Source organism: Dermochelys coriacea, chromosome 3, assembly GCF_009764565.3.
Source record: "Dermochelys coriacea isolate rDerCor1 chromosome 3, rDerCor1.pri.v4, whole genome shotgun sequence".
Classification (NCBI taxonomy): Eukaryota; Metazoa; Chordata; order Testudines; family Dermochelyidae; genus Dermochelys; species Dermochelys coriacea.
In genome coordinates, this window is record NC_050070.1 from 8,601,473 (window position 1) to 8,621,936 (window position 20,464).

The 20,464-nt window shown below is 44.3% G+C and overlaps 1 protein-coding gene across 1 annotated transcript in view; it reads right to left on the reverse strand.

Annotated features, from left to right (window-relative positions):
* The window catches only part of RP1L1 (RP1 like 1), a 30,114-nt gene extending 27,116 nt beyond the window's left edge, over window positions 1-2,998 (reverse strand). The window contains 1 exon segment of the mRNA XM_043509914.1: window positions 2,363-2,998. Coding sequence (XP_043365849.1) covers window positions 2,363-2,998 — 636 coding nt within the window.
* Between the last annotated feature and the right edge of the window lie 17,466 nt (window positions 2,999-20,464).

The window sequence follows — 20,464 nt, forward strand, 5'->3', positions numbered from 1 at the left end:
TCAAATTATCAAGCGAGTGGGAAAGACCTGTAGAGAGGGGGTACACTTACTCTGTCTTTAGCAAAAAAAAAAGGAGTACTTGTGGCACCTTAGAGACTAACAAATTTATTAGAGCATAAGCTTTCGTGAGCTACAGCTCACTTCATTGGATGCATCCGATGAAGTGAGCTGTAGCTCACGAAAGCTTATGCTCTAATAAATTTGTTAGTCTCTAAGGTGCCACAAGTACTCTTTTCTTTTTGCGAATACAGACTAACACGGCTGCTACTCTGAAATCTGTCTCTAGCTTATCCCACTGTGAGCCTGAGCCTGTACCATTGAACTCTATCGGATGTTTGCCATGGGCTTCAATGCAAAATCAGTCTCTTTGTAAACGAGTGCTGCAGCTGGAACCACGTGAAATTCAGCCACTCTTGCTGCAGGGATCTGTGCAAATATCTTCACTTTCCGTTCCCACCCTGCCCCATTCAGCTCCATTGTGAAGTTCAGCACAAAAATCCCCCAAGCACAAGTCAGTTGAGCTAGCTAAAACACAGACTGGCCCAGGCTGATCCATGAACCTTGGACAATCTTCCATTGGTGTGGCAGCTCAGAGTTTGTAATGAAACAGGTTGTGTTTTGTATGGTTTCTGATCTCACTGTGCACATTCGCACAGTCCTACCCACAGCTCGTGCTCTGTGTGTCTGGGATCCCACACTGGCTCATGAGCTGCCCAATGGAAGATGACTCCAGCCATAATGACTGAATGATCTCGTGTCGGTGGGACTGTCAGGTTCTTAAAGATATTGCAACTCAGCTGTTCATGCAGACGCTGATGGGAGTCTGAAACGTTACTTGGATTTGCCTGGTGGCTGAGTGTCAATTCTCTAGACGGTGCGAGACCTAGGCTAGGTTTTCAGCCCGCTGTTCTCTTACTCCCTAGATCAGCAGGGCTGGAAAGTCTGTAGCAGAAGGAAGTTTGCCTCCTAAGGGGATAAATTCTTCATGTGCCACAGCAGCAGCTTGTCCAGCTGATATTAGGGGTCTGCACCCATAAACTCAAGGGGAAGTTTGATTTAGTCCTGGGGGGGCGGGTGACTGACATGTGGGGGCTTGCAAAGGGGAAGGGGAATTCAAGCCAAAATCGGGGAGAAGAGAGAAAATAAGAGGATCCTCAGGGCAGCTGAGGAATCATTCTGGGGAGGAAAAAAGGAAGGAGTTGTACATGTAAAGAGTTCTGGAGATCACACACGACAGGCCTTTCATCACATCCCCAGCACAGATTTCTCTCTCTCCTCCTCTCTCTACCTTAAAGTTTTCTGTTACTCCCACCACCATGTTATCTAAAGCCCATCTTGTTCTGCTGACGTCCCAATAACGCCCATGGCACAAGCTTAAGGCCAGGGTACTGTGTGGGCGCACAAGGATGGGAAGACATAAGAAGCTTCCCCTCCTGTGCCCCTAATACAGTGACTAGGCACAATCATAGTCCCTGCACATCTCCACGCCATGGTCCTGCCTTGATGCTGGACTGGCCAGCAGAGCTGTCCCTATGCACAATGGGAAGCATGCTGCGCTCTCATAGTAGGTGGTGTCGGGAAACTGCTCCCATTGCTCTCTGGGCAGCTTGGGGAACCACTAGACCTCCCTGAATCACAATGCCTCCTGGTGTTCTCACAGGGATGCTGCAGCTCCACACCACCCCTTCTCCAGGACTGTGCCTATCTGGTACAACTGAGCCCTTACTGCCTATAATTTTACACCATGTCAGAAGTGGTCCAAGTCAATAATCTTCCATGGCAGGAAATTCTAAAAGCCAGCCAGTGCCAATCTCTTACCAGCGTTTCTCTTTTGCACCAGCCTGTCTAGATGTGCAGAATTATTGATTCAAATAGGAACCCTTGCATGGCTCATTCCTGGGAAAGGGAACCCGATTTCAGTGGAGGATTAATTTGCCCCTGGACGCCCACTGAAGAACCCCTTGTTTCTATAGTCAGAGATTACACTAGTACTGCTGTCCCTGGACCAAATCCTCTCCCCAGCACAATGCCCAAAACAATGGAGTTTATGCAGGTGAGCTACTCTGAGTCTGACTGTCTGGAATCCTTTCCCCATGCCAAGTGCTTCATGGGAAGTACGCATAGGCCACATCCCTCCAGGCCCATCTCAACCTCATCCCCACAAAACCCCTTCTACGTGGAGGCTAACTGAGCTCCACAGCCCACAGGCGGTCCTGACCATCTCCCAGGCAGTAGAACTGGCTTTGCTGTGTTCTGAGTCTTCTCTCAGGCCAGAGGATTTGCCTTGTAGGGCATAAAGGGGAGCGAGGAGTTAATACTCATTAGGAATAAATAGCAAACATCACATATCACACAGACTCACTTTCTTCCCATCAACAGTGTAGAGCTTCTTCACCGTGAACTGCAAGAGCTCAGAAATCTCATCCAGGAGAGTTTTGAAGCTCCGGGCGTTCCTGTGATTCAGGATAATCGAGCGTCGGACACCAGTGTCCCCATTCTTAATCAGAGTGATTTTCTTGAGTATTTTGGGGCCTTGCTGGGAGAAAGGCCTAGAATGGTCTTCACGCCTGCCCTCCTGACCTCCCCTCTTCAGGGCACTCACCGGGCGGCCATTCCACTGAGGTCCTACCCTCCGGCCTGTGCCAATGCTAAAGGGCTTGACATATTTCTTGTCAGAGCAGAGGTAGCACCCTCCGTCCTCCAGCTGGTCGAGCGCGCTGATGCAGTGTATCCCCCGTGGAGTGGTGATGGTCCTCACCCCAAACGGCAGAGGGACCCTGTGGGAGAGGTCATCCATGAGGGCATTGAAGCTCTTGAAGCTGCGCGGGTTAATGGCCATCTTGACTCCCCCGAACTGAGGGTCTCCGCTCTTGAAGAAGGTTATTTTCTTGGTCGGAGGAACCTGCGTGATGGAATTTGTCCGAGCCACAGCAGGAAGGGGCTGGTCATAGTTATAGGGACTGGAGGTGGTCAGGTAATCCGCAGGTACCTGAGTCATTCCCCACGCTTAAAGGTACCTGCAACAGAAGCACAAACACAGCACAGTTTGGACTGTGTCACACAGAACCGACAGCTGACAAGTCATAGGTCCACATTTTGCTCTCTGTTGCACATGGGCAACCATACTTACCATATGGGTGTAAATGAGAACAGAATTTGGATCCTGGTATCATACCATTGCAAACTAACTGGCTCAAATAAACATGAGATTAGGTAGCTGCAAATGTAACTACAAGCCTTTAATAACTGGTGAACAAATTCTGGTCACAATTACACTAGAGCAATTGCACTGAAGACACTGGGAGTGGAGTCAGTGGTGCCAAACCCAACCATTCAAAAATTATGTGTGAGCCTCCACCCCAGAATCATGAGACTGGCTTACATTTTATTTGCCTTTTGGTTTTTGACCCTTTCCCATTCATGTTTTCAAGCTTTTCTCCAAAACTGAGCGAGCTAAAAATTTACATTTTTTAAAAGGAAGCTGAGATTCTCATGTGATCCCATGACTCCATGAGCTGGGGCTTTAAAAAATGCCAAATATAGTGAGACTTGCAATAAAAGCGTGATAGCTGGCAACTCTGTACAGAGGTGAAATTAGAATGTGGCTCTTAAAATACAGTTGTCATCAGAAAAGTATGTCAGACTTGTATAGGAGCTTCTGGGTGCTCAGCTCCTTATTTAGATGCCTAGATATGGAGTAAGGAGCCCAACTTCAGGTACCCAACCTTGAGAATCTAGGCCCCCATTTTTACTGCTGTCAATGTTGTGGAGGCACAGACCTAGAGGATGGCAATAAGGATGGGTTCTTATTCTTTCTTGTGTTTCTTACATTAAATTGTCAGCTACTTTCTGTTTACCGAAAATATTCAAGTCCCACAAGGAATTACCTCGGCCATTAGAAAAACTATCCTTTTTTGACTTGTGAACTGAAAAGATTTATCTCAATGTCATTTATACCTGCTCAAATACTGTGGTGAGAAATGTGAGATGAATGCCTAGACAAACAGACAGATAGACAGACAGGAAATCCCACATTGTCATTTGAGTAAGAGCTTAAACTACAAAAGCCCCTTCAATTAAACAGGAATCAAGACTCCAAAAATGATACTTTGCCAGCCTAATAATCTCCATATTACTGTTCATACATGCGCAACAAAGCACTAAAACTACATGCAAAGTCTATGAAGCTTTAAGTATGATTGCATGGGTGGAGGCACTGCAAATGACCAGAGATCACAATGTGAAAGTGATCAGGAAAGAAAGACTCTGATTGCTTCCAGGTAAGGCATGGTGTCCAGGACTAGCACCCATTTGATCTTCCACATTACATTCTCAGTAGCCAGGAAGTCTGTCTGAATTACTCTTAAAAAAAAAAGAACTGCTTTTACTTGCCCTAAATTCCCTAGGAAGGTGATAACCATCTCTCTAAGTACATGTCTACTTCAGTTCAAACACATGATTATACAATTATTTGTAGTATTTCACAGCTACTTCTAATTTCAAGAAATTAATTATTCAACTCAAAATTTAGTGGTCACCCAATTCTGCTACCAGTAAAGCCAATGGGAATTTTGTCATTGCCTTCAATGGGTGTAACATTTGGGCCTCAATAAATAATGTGATTTGCTCCATTTTACTTCTTTTTGGATCCCAAGTATTTTTTTCTTTGTACTGCTATGCTGTAATTAAATATCTGCACACTGATAGTACATTAGATCTACTGTTTCTGTAAATGATGGTTTGACCTAGAATGAGTGAAAAATGAACTTTGGCACCATTTGAAATATTATTATGTTGATACATTTTTTAATCAGCTCTTTGATGCTCTTTCACATTGACTCGGATTGCAAGAGTTCCAGCTTTTTCACTTGTGTATCGACTCTCCTTGCTAGAGAAGGACAGGTAATTTTTCTTTTCTTTTCGGTTCATTTCTTTTCTTGTTCAATGAAGATCTATCCACCACTCTAGGGGGGATTTGATAGCTGCTTTCAACTACCTGAAAGGGGGTTTCAAAGAGGATGGCTCTAGACTGTTCTCAATGGTAGCAGATGACAGAACGAGGAGTAATGGTCTCAAGTTGCAATGGGGGAGGTTTAGATTGGATATTAGGAAAAACTTTTTCACTAAGAGGGTGGTGAAACACTGGAATGCGTTACTTAGGGAGGTGGTAGAATCTCCTTCCTTAGAGGTTTTTAAGGTCAGGCTTGACAAAGCCCTGGCTGGGATGATTTAACTGGGACTTGGTCCTGCTTTGAGCAGGGGGTTGGACTAGATGACCTTCTGGGGTCCCTTCCAACCCTGATATTCTATGATTCTATGATTCTATCCCTTCATAAAGCTGTCCCATTCCTATGTGTTTCAGTGGCATTCAAAAGTATGTCCCTCTACTTCTGCTCATAAATCCCTTCTCATAGATTTCAGATATTGGCTGGCATACTTTGCAGATAATCTTGTAACCCAGAGCTTCATAGACTGACATCTGTGGGCCACCAGGAGACCACAAAGAACTTGTAGGTAGTTCATGGAAATTTGTTTGGTTAGATATGGCTGGCTTGCCTTGTTTCTAGCTGCTAAATCATATTAAATAAGAGTTAAAGTTACATGAAATATTTTCCTTATATTACTTTTCTATGTAAGCAATTGTACAGGGATGTTAGGTGATTGCAAATGGAACAAGAAATAGTCCATACAGTGGCGAATGGAAACATACGTGGTCCACACACCTGCAGGTGGTATGTGAGAAAGTCTGTCTATAGAGAAATGGCCCACACTATGAAAAACCCTTCCACAAAACCCAGGGAAGTCTCAGTTTGGTTTAAATTTTAACTAAGTCCCAAAGGGAGAATGGTGGAAACATTTGTTTCAAGGTCCAAGGTTAGACTTGGGTTGTATCAAACGTGTGAGCTAGACAACATAATGGCAACCTAGCCCAGTTACAAAACACTGAAGAAAAATAACGCAAAGTACCGTCAATGCATGTGTCTGTACTTACACCGAACTGCCACGAGGTTCTTGATCGAGACGACTTTTCCTTTACAAAACATCCAAGAGATTTTAAAAAACCTGACACCTGAACCACTGGTCAATGCAGTGAAAAGCAATAGCAGGTATAGGCTGTCAATCAAAGTGTCCTCAAAATTACTGACCACTAACTCTGAGGGTTAATCAGGACTGTGTTGCTAAGGATAGAAAGCAAAGCTACCTAATCTCTTAGAGAAGGTTCTCAAATCCAACAGGGCTTTAGACACACATTGTCTGATTCTTCTTTCACTTACACCTGGTTACACTGGAGTACATCCTATTGATTTCAATGGAGTTACTCTTGATTTGCACCAGAGTAAAAGAGAGCAGAATCAGGCCCAAAGAAGCAATGCTTTCCTATTGCATAAAGACACGTGGCGCTCAATCTAACTTTCCTGAGTCATATAACAGTAGGCATAATTAATGATTTAGAGCCAAGTTTGTCCTTGTTGTAACACCTGTGCTATATGTTATGGACAGGTGAACCAGCCCCCAAATGCTAGATTGGCACGAGTGTCTTTTATATGGTACTGTATAAAAACTAGATGTATTTGCCCTTTAGACTTTTCTTTGATCCTTCCCCCCCCCACTCCACAAATAATCTCTCAGCATTTCTCCCCCGCGCCTCCCTTTGTTCACTCTCTGCTCTATATTCCACCTCATCCTCCTGTCTGATCCTTTTCCCCCACATTTATCCTCAGTCTCATATGAACCCAGTAATGTTAGAATCAAACTTTCAGCCCCACAATGTGCAAGCAGGTTCGAAATTGGGTCCCTGTTAATAAACATAAAAGCTTCTGCAAACATCTCTCTCTGGTTCTTCTCTTCACTGCCTTCCTCTTCCCCCTCCCTCTGGTGCCTGCTCTGTTGTTCGACAATTACCTTTTTCAGTGGAATCACCTTGGTAATAAAACTGGAGTTTGAATGGCTGAATTCAAGCGAGTTTTGCAAAACCCTAGAACAACTAACAATCCCCCCAAAACCTCCACCGCTGCAAGGTGCATCCCCCCGTCCCTACACTGTGCCCCAGCTTCCCTCTTCCCATTCCGCCATACCCCACTCTGTGCCTTTTCCCATACAACCCCCTGGGGCAGGCAGAGCCTCCCAAGGATTGTAGGGTATATTCTGTCTTCCCTCTCTTCTTATACACCCTACCAGTGCTGTGAATCATTCCATCTACAATAGGGAGGAGCTGAGATGCTGTGACCACCATGTGTTACAGTAACCTTGGACGTCTCACTGGTACTTGTGCTCTCCTGTCTGTTTGTGGGTTCTAGCTGTTGTCTCTCATCATGCACATCGGCTCTGATCCTGCAGTCGGCTGCATGGAGATGGATGCTACTCCTACATGCAGTCAGTTGTAAGTCCAGGGCATTAGACTGGGACAAGGACTTTTTTGTAGCATGTGTGTGTACAGCATCTAGCACAACAAGGTCCCAATCTCGAACTGGTGCCTATGGGTGCTACTACAATACAAAGAAAATAATAGTAAGAACCATACATCTCGCACTGACCATACATCACTGAGTGTTCTCTAGTACACCTGTTCATGCCTTTAGACTGTAAACTCTCCAGGGCACTGACCTGTTGTATGTCTCACTCAGCATGGAGAGCAGTCTAACTATTTTGGGTACTTATGTGTCCCCCCAGTCACCACAGCATCTGACCACCCCCAAGTCTTTCAGGTATTTACTCTGACAACACTGCTGTGAGATAGGACTGAGCTAGAATCCCTGTCTTAGAGATGGGGTACTAAACCACAGAGAGACCAAAGTTCTGTAAGAAGTCTGTGGCAGCACAAGGACTTGAATTTGGATCTCCCAAGTGCCAGGTTAGTGTCCTAACCACTAGACTATCCTGACTTTCGGTACGCCCTTTGTGTCCTTAATGCTGTATTTCACTCTTGTGGGACTAGCTGCTCCTGTTCATGTTCCAGTTGCGAAGGCAGAACTCTCTCTAGGGGAAGTCTTGTGCTTCTAAGCCCTGTCAAGTCTTGCTCTACCTCCAGCTGTCCCTAGCCCCTCCTCCTCCTCTGCAGCCTCCTTCTTATCCAAGTTTCAGAGTAGCAGTCGTGTTAGTCTGTATTCTCAAAAAGAACAGGAGAAGTGAGCTGTAGCTCACGAGAGCTTATGCTCAAACAAATCTGTTAGTCCCTAAGGTGCCACAAGTCCTCCTGTTCTTCTTATCCAAGGATCTCACCAATTTTTTTCAAAATTAAAGTTGACACTCTCTGGGCAGACGCGCTCTCTTTTCTGTCCTTGCCTCCACCATGCGAGTTCCACCCCCTGTTCCTTCACCCCATCTCTGACTGACTCCAAGGTTTCCCTGCTTCTTTAGAGCCTCCTCTGTTGGTGCTGCACAGGGAAGAATAGAATCCAGCTCGATGTCCAGTAGCTGCGTTGGCTCTACCAGGCCACAGGAGTAAAAACCCCTTTTATCGTGACTAGAGTAAGTATGTCTCTGAAGACGCACAGGGAGCAGATCTGTTGAATTTATTAACAGATTTTAAATTCAGAAGAGACTGTTATGAGCAGCTAGTCTGACCTCCTGCATAACACAGGTCATAGAACCTTACTCAGCAATTTCTGCATAAAGCCTGTACTTCTGTTTGAGCTACAGTATATCCTATCAAAAGGCATCCGCTCATGATCTCAACACTTTAAGCAAGTGAGAAACCATCGCATCCCTAGATAAAGTGTTCCAAGGATTAATTACCTTCACGGGTAAACGTTGTGCCTTATTTCCAGTTTGAATTTGTCTAGCTTCAGCTTCCAGACTTTGAATCTTGTTATACCTTTTTCTGTTAGGTTAAAGAATCATCTATGATCCAATATCTCTTTTCCACGTAGGTACTAGGAGGTGTCATTGTTACACAGTCATTTTTTTTGACATAGAATCACAGTTTTATGACACTATCAACCTTTCAAACAAAGCGGATCGACTAATCCAATTTTATTTCTGCAAAAAAATTGATTTCATTTGAAAATTTTCACGGAAGATTTTGGGCTTTTTTTGACAAAAAAAATTGGAAATTAACTTTTTTGTCATTTTACTTTGATTTCAAATTGTTGTTTTGCTTTGGTTTTTGAAAACCAAAGCAAAACGAAACGTAGCATTTGAAATGATACCAAAGTAAAGTGTCTATTTCATTTTATTTCACATTTTTTTCATTGAAAAATTGCCAAAATTGAACTGTTTATGTGAAACATTTAGATAGTGACAAAACTGGATTTTTGGGTGAAAAAAAATTTAACTTGAAAAATTTTGACCAGCTCTACTTTGTAAGGACAACATTTGATTTACTACAATTTACAAGTGTTGGATTATAATTTTTCATTAATAACAATGACAAATGTGTCATCCTTTTCTACCCCGGCATATAAACAGGAAGATCACAATATTTTCCAGTCTATTCATTATTTAATATGGTTTGACAAATGCTTGTTTGAATGCTCTCTCGAAATATTCAACGTTTGTTGTCTAAGATGGGTTTGTAGTGATTTGTCAGATAAGTCTCGTGGTATAGATTGTTTCAGAGTAGCAGCCGTGTTAGTCTGTATTCACAAAAAGAAAAGGAGTACTTGTGGCACCTTAGAGACTAACAAATTTATTAGAGCATAAGCTTTCGTGAGCTACAGCATCCGATGAAGTGAGCTGTAGCTCACGAAAGCTTATGCTCTAATAAATTTGTTAGTCTCTAAGGTGCCACAAATACTCCTTTTCTTTTTGGTATAGATTGTATTCTCTGACTGAGTGAACATGGAAGCACAGCTGACCCCAGTGCCAGGCATGTGAAGTTAAAATTCTTGGAGACTTGGAATCAAATAGGAATATTATAATGGACACAGACAGCCATCTTGGTCATCAGCTGACCACACACATGCACTGGGGATATACCTCAAGACCTTCCGCTTTGAAAACATTCTACCACTTGAGCTAAACAAGAGTCTGCATTAGGTGTAAATTTTTAACAATGACAGTAATTAACCTTTGGAACAATGTACTAAGGGTTGTGGTGGATTCTCCATCGCTGACAATTTTAAAATCAAGACTGGATGTTTTTCTAACAGCTCTGCTCTAGGAATTGTTTGGGGAACTTCTTTGGCCTTGGTTATACAGGAGGTCAGACTAGATTATCACAATGGTCCCTTCTGGCCTTGGAATCTATGAATCTATAAATTAGATGGCACTTGGAGCAGGGTTTATATAATATCCATGTACCACCCATAGAAAGTAACAGGCATACATTACAATACACAACAGCCTATTAAATTCAAAGATCGACTATCTCCCTCTCTGGTAGTGGGACCTAAGAGGAAGGAATTATCTCATCATTAGACCTTCCCCACCCCTACAGCACTGGGGCGGAGTGGGGAGATAATGCATGCCTTGGTTATGCCCCATCCCACATCCTGTCCTTACAGCTGAGGCCAGCTCTCAGTTACATCCTAGACTAGTTTCAGAGTAGCAGCCATGTTAGTCTGTATTCGCAAAAAGAAAAGGAGTACTTGTGGCACCTTAGAGACTAACAAATTTATTTGAGCATAAGCTTTTGTGAGCTACAACTCACTTCATCGGATGCATTCAGTGGAAAATACAGTGGGGAGATTTATATACACACACAGAGAACATGAACCAATGGGTTTTATCATACACACTGTAAGGAGAGTGATGACTTAAGATGAGCCATCACCAGCAGCGGGGGGCGGGGGGGAGGGAAGGAGGAAAACCTTTCATGGTGACAAGCAAGTTTGGCCATTTCCAGCAGTTAGCAAGAACATCTGAGGAACAGTGGGGAGGGGGGGGAGAAATAACATGGGGAAATAGTTTTACTTTGTGTAATGACTGATCCACTCCCAGTCTCTATTTAAGCCTAAATTAATTGTATCCAGTTTGCAAATTAATTCCAATTCAGCAGTCTCTCACTGGAGTCTCTTTTTGAAGTTTTTTTGTTGAAGGATAGCCACCTCAGGTCTGTAATTGAGTGACCAGAGACTAGGTCCTAGACTAGGTCACATGCACAGGTAGGCATGGAGTTAGCTCGTTCATAATCCTCTGTGGACATTCCTATCTACCCATCCACCCAGATTCTTATATAGGTACCCAGCACCATTGCAGAGGTGTGTTTTCTCATTGTAAAATCACAACACAACAGGAAATCTCTACTTGGCAAAATTTAAGGGCTGCAGGGGTCATGAAATGTCTTAGCAGTGCTGTGTGAGAGAAGCTTACACAGTGCCTGCCTGGACTATGCCTGGTTCAGATCAGTCTTGTGGCTAAGATCTAGTGTGGTATCAGTTTAATATGATATGTCCCTTATTGGGAAACTTATGGGGGGTGGTGGACAGATTCTGTGATCAAATTGGACTTTTCCATTGCTAACCACTGTCATCCTGTTAGTTCCTCACGTTATTGATCACTGAATTAATTCCCCCAAAAGTTACGGATTCATTTATAAAAGTCAGATAGGTGCTAGATGATAAGACCTTATTCTTTCAGAATTCTTTCATACTGAGTTTTCTTTATATTTGCTTCTCAGATATTTTGGATTTTTTCCATTCATTTAAAACAAATTCATCTTCAATCGTTTTAGTCCAGATTTTCCTCCCGAAAGCTTATGCTCAAATAAATTTGTTAGTCTCTAAGGTGCCACAAGTACTCCTTTTCTTTTTGCGAATACAGACTAACACGGCTGCTACTCTGAAAAGTTTTCAAAGAATTCTCTTGCACTTAAACACACAAAAGCTATAAAGCCAGATCCTCAGCTCATGTAAATCAGCAGAGTCTCATGGCTTTACAGCTTTAGACCTGGCTGTAGGCTGCAAATCTCCTCCCTCCAGCTCTAGATGTATTATCTAACTCCTCAGCAATAAATCTGAGGGCATAATCCTGCAGAACAGAAACCCGCCTGCCTGAAATGACAAAAGAGCTAAAATTGGTTATTTTTCAATGCTTACTGTTTTTAAATCACTTGGTCTGTCGAAAGTGGCACTGGGGTAGTTGTATGACCTGTTTATCAATTTAAACCATAAACTGGAACCTTGTTTTAAAATAAACACAGCACACCACCAAGGAATCATGATTTTTGCAAACTCGAGCCCTGATCCTGAAATTGGATCTATGCGGGTGAAGCCCTGTGCCCATGTTGAGTCCTATTGATGTCTCTGGTGTTCCAGGGTGCAAACATTCACCCACACAGGTCTGGTTACAGGACTGGAGCCTCAGAGCGGGTCAGCTCATTTTGCCTAAATCTGAACCCACGAAGATATCCTGGGTTCTAGACTTTTGATTCAGAAGCCGTAGTTGTGGGGTTTACTTTCTGCTTCGCAGAGACTGTGAGGAGAGGAAAAGCGGTGGGGGGAGAGAAATATAATAATAAAAATACGTTATATACTGTAAATAGAGCATCCACCGTGCCAGTGAGGCATATGTGTGTTGTGGGGAACAGGGGTTCATGTACCCCTAATACAGACCATGGGCTCCAATTTAGATAGAAAACCACACTGTTGACCCTTGATAACAAATCATGGGCTTAAATTATAGTGTAGGGTAAAGGCCGTTGTGTACTGCTAACCAGTTACTGTGTTCCACCCAAGAGGTGACTGCATTTCCGCAATATATGAAGTGTCCCTTATTATACACTTGTTTGTAATGGGCTGAAACAGCAACATTTAAATCTGGCTTTTGAACTCCCAAAGTTCAGGAGTGTTTAGATCCAGTGTTGGTTCAGACCCATCTCTAGTTGTTTGTAAATAAATTTGCGTGTACATTTTATGAAGTGCTTTGGAAACCTTGAATGAAAAGCACTATTGACTTTGGGCCACAGTTGCTGCTGCTTCTTTTAATGACAGCATTGTGAGTGCTGGACCTTTGCGAAGTGCTGCAATTATCCATGAACATTTTGCAAGTTCACAGTTCTATACAGCCACATTCCCACCTCTTCTTATTCACTTTTCTGTGAATATTTGTGCAAGCGATTTTGCACTGCTCTTTTCTTCTACGGGCTCATGCATATTTGTGTAAGGCGGGTATGGGAGATATATAAAATATTGCTATATATTGGCAGGGACACTATACAGCATGGCAGGGACTGTGTTATTCCCAAAATCCCAAACCAGAGACCTGGTACTAATTACATGAGACAAACAAGGGTACGTGAATGTATCCGCATCACTAGGACAATACAGAAACCCTGACTCAGATGAAAAGATTTTAAATATCCTAGCTAGATTCCCTAGGCTTGCTATCATGGATCTTACTCTCCTCTGAAGATGTGCTATCAACCTCTCCTGGAGAGAATCAAAGCTTCACTAAGATGTTCAGCTGAAAAAGTCAGAGCAAACATTGTTTCATCTGAATTTGCCTACTCAGCAAAATCGTAATGTTTCACAGAGATGGGGCAATTTCACAAAAATACAACCAGAACCCTGCCAGCCAGCCAGGTTTCCCTCAGAACCATGCCTGGTTTCCTGCCAACTCACCCATCGGGCACCCCAGTAGCCAACGTGGCAGACTGCTGCGGGGCCCAGACTTCAAAGATCGATTGAGCCTGGGCAGCAAGTCCAGTGGACGGCTCCAGGACCGGAGTCCCAGGGCTTCCAGAATCTGGTGCTCCAGAGCCTTTCACAGAGAATATTGAACCTGAATATTGAAATCCTCTGGGACATGGAATCACCTTTCTCTGAACAGCTCTGCTGGTCCGAACTCCTCCTGTCTGTAAAGGCCAGGTCACCCAATGAGGGGGTTAACAGTAGTGCACATCTTAGCTGACCAATCCCACAGCTGGGCAAGTGAGTGCAGAACCTAGACCAATCAAAGTGGACAGTGTGCAGACAACCCTCATCGGGCCAAAGGAATTTGCACACAGTAGTCAGCCAACAGCTCCTATCCCATTAGCATTAATAGGAGCCTCACGGTTCAATCTGCCCTGGGTAACCACATCCTCCTCCTCTCTGACCTCCCTGCTTCTCATTTCTTCTATCTAGGCAACACATGGCAACTACAACAACCGTCCTCTCCCAGCCCTCTGGCAACATGGAGTCTCTGGCTCCCTATTTCTTTCCAGACCCGGTTAAAAGTGCTTGGCCTCACTACAAAGGGCCCTAAGCTGTGCCAACCTCTCAACTCTAATCTCCTCTCACTCATCAGCTCCATCATTCTCCTCCCACATATCCCTCAGTCCCATTCCCCTCTGTGTGCCCCATTCGTCCTCCTTCATATCTCTCCCCAAATTCTTCCCTCTGGCTTTCCACAGCTGCCCTCTCCCTGTCCCCTGCTGGAGAACTTATCAGGTTCACTCACTGTGTAATACAACTCATGTTACTTGCATGTGTTTTAACCCCCATCCCTCCTCCCCAACCTCTGGATTCTTTCACCTCTTACCATCATGTTCTGGGTTTGTCTAAGTCAGATTGGGCATGCTTCCACCGGAGCGCCTAGTGGCAGAGGAACACCAACAGTTCCGGCTCCTCCTTCCTTGTTGGCTCTTGACACCCATATTGATCCTCCTTCAATCTGCACTGGTTCTTGATGTCTTTCCCTTCTGGCTTCCCCTGACACTTTCTTCATTCCCCCTCTGCCCTAACCCGATATCTTCATCACTCACCGCTCCCTCTCTGCCTGACCCCAAGTCCCTCACCTCTAACCATTCCCTCTCCAACTGATCCCTATTCCCTCATCATGATCCACCCCTTCTCTGCCTGAACCCCAAACTCCCTCCACACATTCTCCACCTGACTCCAATTCCCTCACCGCTGACCACCCCGTCTCTGCCCAACCCCAAGTCCCTCACTCCTTCTCCACTAGACCCCGATTCCCTCACCTCTAGCCATCCCCTTTCCACCTGACCCCAATTCCCTCGCCGCTGACCATTCCCTCTCCACTTGACACTGATTCCCTTACTGCTGACTGCCCCCTCTCTGCTGCCTGAACCCCACACTCCCTCCACACTGGCTTTCCCTGGATACTCCCCACACCTACTCTCTTTCTGTGTTCCCTCCCTCCCCCAGTAGACTCCCATCTCCCTTCTCTTTGGTTCACTGTTACTCCAGGAGGCAACGCACACCGCAGAATTTGATGTGCAGCTCCAGTACTCAGGCAAGGCCGACTTCCCATCTCCACCTCAAATCACCCCTGAAACTGCACAGTTTGCTGCACTTCCTCTCTGGTGCCCTAAGGCCAGAGCAGGAAAAGAAACTCCTGAAACTCTGCACACAGAAATCATTCCCTGTTGCTGTAAAGGAGCATATCTGGGGTAGCCATAGCCCTGGGAGTCACACAGTCACAAATGCTTCTTCGCAATGCTTAGATAAGGGACAGGAGATGGGATATTACATGCTTTAGTCTGACCTGGCTGAGCTGTTCACATGTTTAACTGAGATAAAGTATAGACTGGTGCTCACTGGGAAAACAGAACATTAACAGTAGTGTGGCCAGGCTCACGCTCCCTCGGAACACCCCCGTGTGTCAGTGTGGGGTGTTGCTGCTATCTTCAGCTCCAGCACCACCTGCCGCCAGCCTCTGGCCCCAGGTGTTCTGGGGCTCAGCTCTCTGGCCAAGTCACCTGAGTTCAGACCCCTTCTGGGGTATCAAAAACAAGTCCAAACAAAAGTCCAGATAAAACTGCATAGTTCTTCTGCCCTCTTACGCTAACTGAAGTCTTTTCTTCTCCACTTGCAAACCCTATCTCAAGGCTTCGCTTGCAGGAGCCTGCACTGCCTCCATTGTCATTGGCTGTGTACCCTAATCCTAGACTTCTCTCAGCCAGAGAGACCTGTCTCCTCTGTCATCTCCCCCTCAACTAAGCTCCTTCAATCTATTTATTAAGGTTTAGCTCTACCTCCTGTGGCCAGGAGCCAATTAGCTACTCACCTCCTCAGGTGCAAATCATGACAAAGAATTAGGGGTCACCCAATGAAATTAATAGGCAGTAGGTTTAAAAAAACAGAAGGCAGTACATCTTCACACAATGAACAGTCAACCTGTGGAACTCCTTGCCAGAGGATGTTGTGAAGACCAACACTATAATGGGATTCAAAAAGGAATTAGATAAGTTCATGGAGGATAGGTCCATCAATGGCTATTAGCCAAGATGGTCAGGGACATAACCATATCCTCTGGGTGTCTCTAAACCGCTAACTGAGAGGAGTTGGGACTGGACAACAGGAAATGGATCACCTGATAATTGCCCTGTTTTGTTCATTCCCTCTGAAACATCTGGCATTGGCCACTGATGGAATACAGGATACTGGGCTAGATGGACCATTGGTCTGACCCAGTCTGGCCGTTCTTCTGTTCTTACATCTAACTGGGTGCATCCCCTAGTCTTGTAGGTGGTGGGGGTTAAGCCACATGACCACACGCACTAACTTCCTCTCTACCCATGGGTGCTCGACTCCCTGCCTCTGCCCCAGGCCCAGCCCACACTCCACCCCTTCCCCAAAACCCCCACTCCACCCCACCTCTTCCCACCTTCACTCGGCCCCTGCCTCTACTTCATCCCTTTTCCCCAAGGCCACCCCCCCACCCCCCTCTTCTCACCCCGCCTCTTCCCTGCCTCTTTCTGCCCCCAGCCCCAGGTGCGCTCAGGACCCACTCCTTCCCCTCCCTCCTAGTGCCTCCTGTACACCATGGAACAGCTGATCCATGGCGGGTGGGAGGCGCTGGAGGTAGGGGGGAAGCTGGCTGTTGATGGGTGCTAAGTACCTGCTAAGTTTTTAACTTGGGTGCTTGAGCCCGAGAGCAGCCACAGAGTCAGCACCTACGCACATGAAGAAATTTAGGCAATTTTACAACGGTCTCTATAAGGAAACATCTGTGTGAAAGGTATATATTTGACCTCTGGGCTTGGGGCAGTGTTTTAAAATGAATATTCATGGACCAGCTGTTGGAAGATGAGCCTGGACCAAGCCACTGGAAATAAACAGCCTGAACTCTGAAGATGTTTGGACCCAAATCTGAATCTAAGCTTTGCAGCTCAGGGCTCTCTTGACTATCTCAATGTCCTTCGTTTGTGGCCTCTTGTGCTTTTTTGAATCCACATGACAGCATTCCTATCCAAGACTTTTGAATTAATTTTTCAATCCAGATTTCATAAAACAAAGTCAAAATGCTTTAAAATCCAAAAAAATTACATCTTTTGAGCTCCCCTTGTTTGCTGATCTTTTAATTCAATAAACAAAAGATGTGAGCAAGTGTGTCTGGAAAGATTTATTGCTTATTAAAGCCGTACTGCTTAATGCTCATAATTCCATTACTCTATATCTGTTCAGTGAACTTTTTCTCTTAATATTTGTTTCATTACTTTACCAAGTATAGTATGAAGACTCCTTTTGTGTTTTGAGAATTGCTATGGTGTCCACTGACCACTCTGGCACCAGAGTGCTTGACAGAGATCCTCTGTACCCAGTGATGAAATTCCAACTGCCTCTGTGTAGCAGCACATAGGCTTTTGCAGTGATCCTCCCCCGGACTGAAAGGTCCAGTTCCCAATGCCACATCGAATCATAGAATAGCAGGGTTGGAAGGGACCTCAGGAGGTCATCTAGTCCAATCCCCTGCTCAAAGCAGGACCAACACGAACTAAATCAACCCAGCCAGGGCTTTGTCAAGCCTGACCTTAAAAACCTCTAAGGATGGAGATTCTACCGCCTGCCTAGGGAACCCATTCCAGTGCTTCACCGCCCTCCTAGTGATATAGTGTTTCCTAATATCCAACCTAGACCTCCCCCACTGCAACTTGAGACCATTGCTTCTTGTTCTGTCATCTGCCACCACTGAGAACAGCCGAGCTCCATCCTCTTTGGAACCCCCCTTCAGGTAGTTGAAGGCTGCTATCAAATCCCCCCTCACTCTTCTCTTCTGCAGACTAAATAACCTCAATTCCCTCAGCCTCTCCTCGTAAGTCATGTGCCTCAGCCCCCTAATCATTTTCGTTGCCCTCCACCGGACTCTCTCCAGTTTGTCCACATCCCTTCTGTAGTGGAGGGACTAAAACTAGACGCAATATTCCAGGTGTGGTCTCACCAGTGCCGAATTGAGGGGAATAATCACTTCCCTTGATCTGCTCGATCACTTCCCACATCTTCCTTTTCCAGCCATAACTTAATAACAACACTTAAAGATATAACACTGATATACACACCTTTCAAAAACTTATGGCCAATTTATAGCCATCTAATAACTAAGCTCATTAGCAGTGTTCAATTAATCCCTGAGGTGCCCTCTGCTGTCACTTGGACTTGTGGATTTCCAATGAAATATGAATACTACTGTTAGGAGACTGCAAGTCCATTTGTTCTGGCAGTGTTGTGTCCTGGGGCTTGGTTGTCTTGACCTCTTGCAGTTGTTGCCTAACTGAGACCTTCTCAAGCAAAATGGCAGACTCGGTGCCCCTTATCTCCCTCCCTTCTGGGAGTTGGAGAAGGGGTCCCCTATTCTTCCTCAGCTTGTATCTGTCTGGGATGGTCACCTAGTAAACTGTGGGGCAAACTCACATGACATCAGCACTCTTTGCCACCACTGATTTCCGTCATAGGTGCATGCTGCATCATGGTCATGAAGTGGTGGCATCTCCTGGGACTCCCAAGTCATACTGCTTTTTTGTTTAGCTATATTTCTCTCTTTATGCATTTGCACATCCCCAGTTCCTCTGACATCAGCTCCCACCATTACAGGTACATTAGTTCTCAGTTTTCTGTTAAACAGATGGTCTGCAGGTGACAAACCATATCGCATTGGTGCCAACCTGTAATTTAGCAATAGTAAATATGGATCAGAGTTGAACTCTGTAACCTTTTTAAGCAGGTGCTTTATTATTTTAACATCATTTCCCACCCACCTGCCGGAATGGGGATAATGGGGACTAGTGGTTACATGTCTAAACCAAAGCTTCATTGCAAACTGCTAAAACTCATGTCTACTAAATTGCTGCTTATTGTCAAACATTGCTATGTCAGATATACCATGTATAGCAAAAATAGACTTGTCGTATACAATCACCCGTTTAGCGGTAGTATCTGCCAGTAAAGCTATCTCAGGGAAGTGAGAATAATAGTCTAGACTGAATACATTTTTTTTCCAGTCACTGTAAACAAATCTATGCCTACTTTCCTTGTGCCAACAGCACAACAGGGTCCTTTTGTTTGACCTGGCCTGTATGTATGGCAAATGCAACAAACCTTGACAGCTGCCTCAATGTTGCTGTTCATTTGAGGCCAGTATAATACATCTCTAGCCCTTCCTGTAGACTTTTCAATCCCTAAATGGCCTTCACATGTCCTTTTTAACATGTCTTTCTGTAATACTTTTAAGGATCACCATGCTAGTGTCTTTAAACAAAATCCCATCTAGGGCTCTGAGCTTCTTCCTGAATTAGTGATAGGGGCTGATAACATGATGTCCTGAAACCTTACTCACTTTCCACAGACTCTCATCCTGAGCTGTGGCTCTGGCAAGCACAGTCCACATTTCGCCTGAGACCAGATAAAGTGTTTCCCTCAAATTGATGTGTACAATATCTACCTCTGGACTTGGCTCACTCCAATGCCCTAGAGAATGTCACAGCAACCACCAAATCGCTCTCCGGTTTCTCTCAGGTTTGTATTTCATATGTAAATTATACATATGTGACTGAAAAAATAGTTTTGTATTTTAATAGATTCCAAGACAAAAAAGAACCCGTGATCATTTAGTCTGACCTCCTATGATTCCGAGAGCAGATCTTTTAGAAAAACATCCAATCTTGATTTTAAATTGTCAGTGTTGGAGAATCCATCATGAGTTTTCATAAATGGTTCCATTGATTAATGGTTAATTACCCTCATTGTTAAAAATTTACTCCTTATTTCCAGTCTGAATTTAACTAGTTTCAACTTCCAGCCATTGGATCATATTATATCTATTTCTGCTAGACTGAAGAGCTCATTATTAAATATTTGTTTCCCATGTAGCTACTTATAGTCTGTGATCAAGTCAACCCTTAACCTTCTCTTTATTAAGCTGAATAGATTGAAAAATATTGAAAAATATCACTATAAAGCATGTTTTCTAATCCTTTAATCATTCTCCTGGCTCTTCTCTGAACCCTCTCCAATTTATCAACATCCTTCTTGAATTGTGGACATTAGAACTGGACACAGAATTTCAGCAGTAGTTGCACTAGTGCCAAGTACAGTGGTCAAATAACCTCTCCACTACTACTTGAGATTCCCCTGTTTATGCATCCAAGGACCTCATTAGCCCTTTTGACCACAGCATTGCACTGGGAGTTCATGTTCAGCTGATTATTCACTATCAGCTGAACATGATTTTATGCGTTATAATTGATAATTTTACCCTTTTCATCTAGTAACGGACCAATATAATTGTTAGGATTATTTTTGTTCCTAATATACTTTAAAAACTGCTATTAGCCTTAACTCTGCTGGCCATAGATTTCTCCTCA